Source organism: Gracilinanus agilis, chromosome 4 (assembly GCF_016433145.1).
Source record: "Gracilinanus agilis isolate LMUSP501 chromosome 4, AgileGrace, whole genome shotgun sequence".
NCBI lineage: Eukaryota > Metazoa > Chordata > Mammalia > Didelphimorphia > Didelphidae > Gracilinanus > Gracilinanus agilis.
In genome coordinates, this window is record NC_058133.1 from 54546486 (window position 1) to 54553790 (window position 7305).

Here is a 7305-nt window from a genome sequence, read left to right on the forward strand (position 1 = left end):
CCTTCCTTCCTTCCTTCCTTCCTTCCTTCCTCCCTTCCTCCCACCTTCCTTTCTTCCTTCCTTCTTTTTGCCCTTGCTATTCCTCAGACATTCATTAAACACCCACTCTTATCAAGCCACTATTCTCTATAGGAGATACAAAGTTTGATAAGTCACATCCCTGCCTTCATGGACATGGAACTCAGTCCAAAGGAGAGATGGCACAAACTGATACATACAATATGCAAAAAAAACAAATTGGAGAGATGAAAAACAAAATTCAGAGTGAGGTATGAAATGAAAGACCATTAAAGACAGGACAGACAATGGGAGAAGCTCTCAGGGAGAAGGAGTCATTTGAGTTGGGCTGGAGAGGGTAGTGACCACTTCAGTATGTGAAGAGGTGGACCATTCCAAGCCAAGAGAACAAATGTGAGGAAAGGTATGGGAGAAACTAAGCACAATTCTCCTTTCATCTAGTTTTCAAATGTCTTCCCACATACCCCACGACACACACATAAATCCCATTGCAGATATTATTACCTAGTGGAAACTTGTCTTTGGCCAAAGCCCTCGTCCAAGCCGATCCCCATGGAACTTGCCACAGTAGGAAGGAATATAAAAAATGAGCCCTACAGGTATATCCAAGAGCAGTGTGTTACTTCAATTCCCTCCAAACTGTTCTGGACGAGTTATGTTTTTCTCATTTCCGTAAAACTCTGCCTTTTCAATTAGTAGCAGCTCCATATGGACATCAGCCAAACCCAGCAAGGAGATGTTTGGCTGGCTCTCAGCTTCAAGGTAGCTTTCTCTGTGGAGATCAAACTCCCTAGCCTCTGTGTCAGCCTTCACTGACTATGGCAACCTCCAAATACATAGAATAGGAAGCAGAACGAGTACTTACTTAAGATCAGAAGACCTGAGTTCAAATCCTGATCCTGCTTCTCCTGCCCCTTACAGGCTGTGTAATTTTAGTCAAATCATCTAAGTTCTAAGGACTTTAGTTTCTCCATCCTAAGGATGGGGACCTACTTCACAAGGCTTTTGTGAAAATCAAATGAGATTATGTATGTGGAAGCTTTGGATAGGAACCAGACAAGTCCTCTTCCTTTTTATGAAAATTTTCCTACCATGGGAATGTCATGGGGATGGGTCTACACCTATCCTTCCCCCCTCTTTCTCCTACCTAGTCCCCATGGTAGCCAAGAGAGCCAACTGGCAGAATGATCCACCAGTGTTAGGAACATGATTTCTAGTTTTGCATCACAGCTAAGCTCATTATCATCTTGGGATTTAGAGCTGGAAGACACATTAGGGATGATCTGCTCCTCCTCTCTCATTCTACAGTTGAGGAAACAGGTTCAGAGAAGGGGAATGACTTATTCACAGTCACACAACTTAGAAGTAGAAGAGCCGGAATTCAAACCTAGACTCTTGGGGCAGCTAGGTATCTCAGTAGTTAGAGTACCAGGTCTGGTGATGGGAGAATCTGGGCTCAAATCTGGCGTCAGACACTTTCCTAGCTATGTGATCTTGGGCAAGTCACTTAATCTCAATTGCCTAGCCCTTGTCTCTCTTCTGTCATGAAATCGATACTAAGACAGAAGGTAAGAGTTTAAAAAAAGAAAAAGAAAAAGAAAAAAAACTACATCCTTGGATTCTGAACCTCTTATTTTTTGCCACAAGCTGCATATAACTGATCTATCTAGTCATTACCCATTCAAGGACTGAAAATGTAACCTTGGCCCCATTAAATCATGCTCAAACCTGCAAAGGGAAAGGGGGTCTTGTGCTAAGTTGAAAGAAAAAGAAAATGGTATGAGTGGTCGAATCATGATGAAAGCCAAATGGACAATGAGTAGCTGTGCCTACGGAGTAATATAATATTCCCTTAAAGAGGAACTGAGTACTTGGGTGGCTTGGGGGACTTGCTAAGGGGGGTCTGGGCCACTGGTTTGAACCTATTCCCAAATGGTAGAGCGTCAAGAAATTCTAGTTATCTGAAGATTCATTCAGTAGCTAATATGTGAAATGGGTGGTGGCACTCAGTCCCATTGCTAGCTACCTTCCCCCACCAAATTCCATCCCCACCATTGGCAAAAGTATCAAAGAGAAGGACAATAAGTTCAGGGCACAATCTGGTGTTCTCCGGTGGCCCTTCTAGGGCATGAGAGCAGATGGGAAAATAAAGGAAATGGAGGGGCAGCACTCTGTTGGTCATGGGATCCCTAGTCAATCCCCCACTGGGGGCAGCTAGGACTCTAATCTTATGCAACAATCTTAGCCCACTTGAGCTTGAAAACAGACTAAACACGAATAGTAGGATTCAGAAAACATTGATTTTGCAACGAAGGAACAAGGATGAACTGGTAAAAGGAACCAGTGAGATTGGGCTAAAAATGTTTCTTAGTCAAAGAATGAGGCTATATCTTTTTTACGTAGAATATTTCACAATATCTCCAAGTCCTGATTTCCATGGACAAGGAATCTGTGGAAAAGGTCATCAAGTACCCCCGCTCCCATCTCTGCCCCCCACCTCCTTATACGATGAAGACCTCAGTAAAAGTTTTCATTGAAATTAAAAGACCTGGAGAGATTTCTAGAAAAACGTGGACAAGAATCCCAGAGGAGGGGAAAATTCAGAAGGGTTGTGAAGGATGATGACCCATGCAGAACCATGAAGTGAGTGAATTAATAAGTGTTTACCTAACAGAAGGTCATTCCTTTCTATCAAATTATTCATTTTTTCTCCTTCCAGCAACTCTGGAAAATACGTGGGCCATTCCCTAGAGTTTTCCAGTCAAGGAAAATGATAGCGGTTAAAAGAAACATTTTTCTTAAGATCACACAGTTTCACTAATGGTGGAAGAAATCACGAGCTCTCCTTCCACCTAGGTTAAAGATCTTTGCATGAGACATCAGCGATGAATGCTAGCCAGCATTATGTACAGCATCTTGTATTATTCTATGTGATCTGAGAATCACAAATTTAAAACTGAAAGGGACCTAGAAATCACCTAGTTCAATCTCTTCATTTTAGAGATTCAGTTTACAATGTAGAGAAAAAAGGCACCGAAAAGTTGTCATTTTGATTCCTTGATCTTCAGTTTGTTCATCTATACGATGGGAATAGTTACATTTTCCCTCACTAAAAGATGTCATAGCAAAGATCTATCTCTTAACTTTAAAATGCTAAAGAAAAATGAATTATTATTGTGATCTGTTAAAAAAAAAAAGGCTTTGTAGACATCCTCACCTCCCTCTCTCCTGAATGTGCATCAAAATTTTCAAAGTCCTATCTATCCTTATAGAGAAAAATTATGCTCCTGGCCCACCATTAGAGGAAACCAGGTGGCACAGGAGCTAGAGCACTGTGTCTAGAATCAGAAAGAACTGAAATAAATTCCTCCTCACACACTTACTGACTGGTGACTCTGGACAAGACGTTTAACCTCTGGACAACTAGAAGGGGCAGTGGAAAGGGTGCCCGGTCTGTAGTCAGGAAGACATCTTCCTGAATTCAAATCTGGTTTCATGCTTACTACCTGTGTGACTGTGGGCAAGTCATTTAACCCTGTTTGCCTCAGTATCCTCATCTCTAAAATGAGCTAGAGAAGAAAATGGTAAACCACTTCAGTATCTTTGCCAAAGAAAACCCCAAATGAGGTCACAGAGAATCAGACCACCTCAACAACAACCACCTCAGCTTTTTCACCTGTAAAATGGAGGTCATAATAGAACCCGCTCCCCAAGGTTGTTGTAAGGATCAAACAAGATTATCCTTATAAAGGGCTTAACTCAGTGTCCAGTATATGCTAGATGTTTAATAAATTCTTGTTCCCTTCCTTCCATCTGAAGGGTTCTGGGAGATTTTTTTGGTTTTCAGTTGTAGAGGCAGCTTAATGCAATAGAAAAAAAAAAAAACAAAACCCACAAGATTTAGTATCAAGAAACCTTGATTCAGATCCTACCTCTGTAATCTAATAGCAGCGTTATTTTAGTCACTTCTTTGTGTTTGGTTTCCTTATTTCTAAAATGGGAATAAGAATAGCCATCCTATCTCCTCTAACAGGGGCATTTAATATCATCATCCATATCAAATGGAGACAGGAGGTCCTGGGTTCAAATCTAGCTTCAGACACTTCCTAGCTGTGTGACCCTGGGTGAGTCACTTAACCCCCATTGCCTGGCCCTTACCGTTCTTCTGCCCTGGCGTCAATACACAGTATTGATTCCAAGATGGAAGGTAAGAGTTAAAAAAAAAAAATTGATGGTCAGGGCAAATTATACCTAGGCCCAAGTCTCCTTTAGCATCGGATGAAGCCTTAGTTAAAGTCTGAGTCAATGTTGGGCTTGGCTGTGTACAGGACCAAGAAACCAGAATCCCTCTTACCTCCTCCAGTTTCTCCACTCGTCCCACCAGCTTTGTGGTGACTGAATGAAGCTTTAAAAGATCCAGACCATAGAAAGCTCCTTCCAGCATGTCTATGATGGTGGAGAGCTGTGGAACAAATTGAAGACAAGTTAGAAAGAGGGAAAACTTGGAATAGATACTCCGCAGAGAACCAGCTTCTTTCCATTCACAATAGGGAAGGCTGAGCACACAGTTTCCTGACTGAGATATTCCCAGCATTTTTGAGGAGAGCAAAATATCCATAACCCTGAAGAGAAAGCCAAGTCCTAAACATATTCAGTCTCTGAGAAGTCAAGGAAATGGGCCAGAGTTGCATTATGCTCTCCAGCTTAAAAGATAAACTTCTGTGATCCAATGCCACAAGGACAGATATGTGGTGAGTTCCATGGGGGCAACATGTCTTCTCCCATGGTATTCTCACTGTACCTGATATGTAAAAGATGTTTGATAAATATTTGTGATACACATATAAACTATATCAAATTGCTTATTGTCTCAGAGAGGGGGGAGAGAATTTAGAACTCAAAATGATAGAAAATGAATGCTAAAAATTGTTTTGACATTTAACTGGGAAAAAATAAAACATCATTGAAGAGTAAAAAGAATATTTGTGGCATAACAGGCAAAGTATTGTATTTGGAATCAGGTAATCTGTATTCTCATCTTGCCTCTGCTATGTGAGTGACTTAACCTCTGTGGGAGGATTTCAGTTTCCTCATTTGTAAAATGAGGCAGTTGGGTTGAACTAGATGGTCATTAAAGTCCCTTCTAATTCTATGATCTCTTTTATTTTATTTTACTTGAAAACCCTTATCTTCCAATACTGTATATTGGTTCCAAGGCAGAAGAGTGGTAAGGGCTAGACAATGGGGGTTAAGTGACTTACTCAGGGTCACATAGCTGGGAAGTGTCTGAGTCCAGACTTGAACCCAAGACCTCCCATCTCTAGACCTGGCTCTTAATCCACTGATCCACTCAACTGACCCCCATGATCTCTTTTATCAAAGGAATGAATAGAGCTTTCAAGATAAGAAATCTTGCCTATGATATTATAAGATTAAAAATTAATATCCAATACTCCAAGAATTATATTTTATAAGATTTATTAATAATCACTTGAAGTAGTGGAAAGTAAAAACCATCAATAAAGAGCAGTTTTCCAGACAGCAAAAGTGGGAGAAGAGAGCAAGAGGGTAGAGTTACAAAAACTTTTATCTACAAAATGTAAGGATGCAACATGAAGATGAAAGTAAGATTCTGGGAAATGAATCTAGGAGTACAAAATTCTAATTACATAATATTTAATGCACACTTACAAGCTTCAAGGAAAGAGCTCCTACAGCCATCAGCTCCATTTGTTCCCAAAGGCTCAAGAAGGGGTGAATCATAGATCTATCAATCAGTCAGTAAACCTTTATTAAGCACTTACTGTATGCTAGGCACTGGAGTAAGCACTAGGAATTCAAGAAAAGGCAAAAAAGAGGCAAAAGGCAAAAGGGAGTCCCACATCAATGCAACTATCAATAATATGTAAATAAGTCTTGATTGATGACACATGTTAAAACCAGTGGAAATGCGCGTTGGCTATGGGGGGGGGAGTTTGAGGTAGTGAAGGGAAAAGTAAAAACATGCATCATGTAACCATGGAAATTTTTTCTAAAAATAAAAGGAATCTATAATTTAAAAAAAGAAAGGGGAAAAAATGGAGAGTCCCTGCCTTCAAGGAGTTCACTATCTAATGGGGGGAAATAAGAAGTACACAGATATGTACAAACGGACTACATAAAGGATAAATAGAAAATAATTTACAGAGGGAAAGGAAGAATCAAGAGGGTTTAGCAAAGGATTCTTATAGCATATGAGATTTTAGTGAAGATTTAAAGAAAGCCAGGGAGGAGAACCTCCTATTAAAGGAGACAGAATAGAAGGGGATCATTTGAACAAGTAAAGAGGAATTAGCTTTGATGAGGAGTAAGGAGGCCATTTCATCATGTGAGACAGGAAGGAAACAAGGAGGAGATAGTGGCAGGAGACATATGATAGAGGATAGGAGATGAGGAAAAGAGAAGAGAGAATTCATGGTGAATGGCCTTGATTTATTCTGTAAAATATGAGATAAAGTTCTCAGCTGAAAGGGTGGGGGGAGAAGGAGACAAGGAAGGTTTGAGGAGGGATGAAAAGGTTTGGAAGAGCCCCGGTGGAGGATGGGATAGTGAGTCAATAAAGGAGGTATAGGTAGGATTGCCCAGCAGCAGTGAGGAACCAGTTGATTTTACATAACAGTTAGAATTGGATTTTCTCCACCTTCAGTAGCAGAACCAGATGTGATTCAATACTTTCATCTCTTTCCTACTTTCAGTGTGACCTTGGACAAGTCACTTTTAACCTCTTTAGGCTTTCTTTTGTGTAAAATTAAGGGATTAGTTTAGATGATTTCTGATTTCTAATCATTTTATAGCTTTTTATATTTTTATAATTATATTACAAATGATTATAATTTACAGCTTTGTGTCCTATTAGTCTGTTGGCCCTTTGCAGAGCAGGCTATCCTAAACCAAATGAAAAGGCCTGCTGACATATGGTTTCCTCTCTTTTAACTTCTTTTATATCCTCCCTTCCATCTAGGTTCAAATCTGGTTGGAGGAGAGGTTTCTGAGTCCCTTACTAAAGATGGAACATTCACAATATGAGTTTCTGCAAAAGAGAAGAAGGTGACAATGGAAATCTTGATGTGCTTGAAGAGAAATCATATCAAAGAAGACTTCAATTTCTTCTGCTTAGCCTAGAGGGCAGAACTAAGCCCAATGAGTGAGAGTTATAGGAAGACAGAATTCAGTTTGACATAAGGAAAAACTTCCTAACAATTAGAACTGTCCAAAAATAGAATGAGCTGCCTTGTGGGGAGGGAGGGT

The 7305-nt window shown here is 40.2% G+C and overlaps 1 protein-coding gene across 1 annotated transcript in view; it reads right to left on the minus strand.

Annotated features, from left to right (window-relative positions):
• Window positions 1-5383, minus strand: part of OLFML2B (olfactomedin like 2B) — a 260819-nt gene extending 255436 nt beyond the window's left edge. The window contains exons 1-2 of the mRNA XM_044674859.1: window positions 5378-5383; window positions 4373-4480 (exon numbers count right to left, since the gene is read on the minus strand). Of these exons, the coding sequence (XP_044530794.1) occupies window positions 4373-4480; window positions 5378-5383 (114 nt within the window). The remainder of the gene's footprint in view (window positions 1-4372; window positions 4481-5377) is intronic.
• Window positions 5384-7305: the final 1922 nt, after the last annotated feature.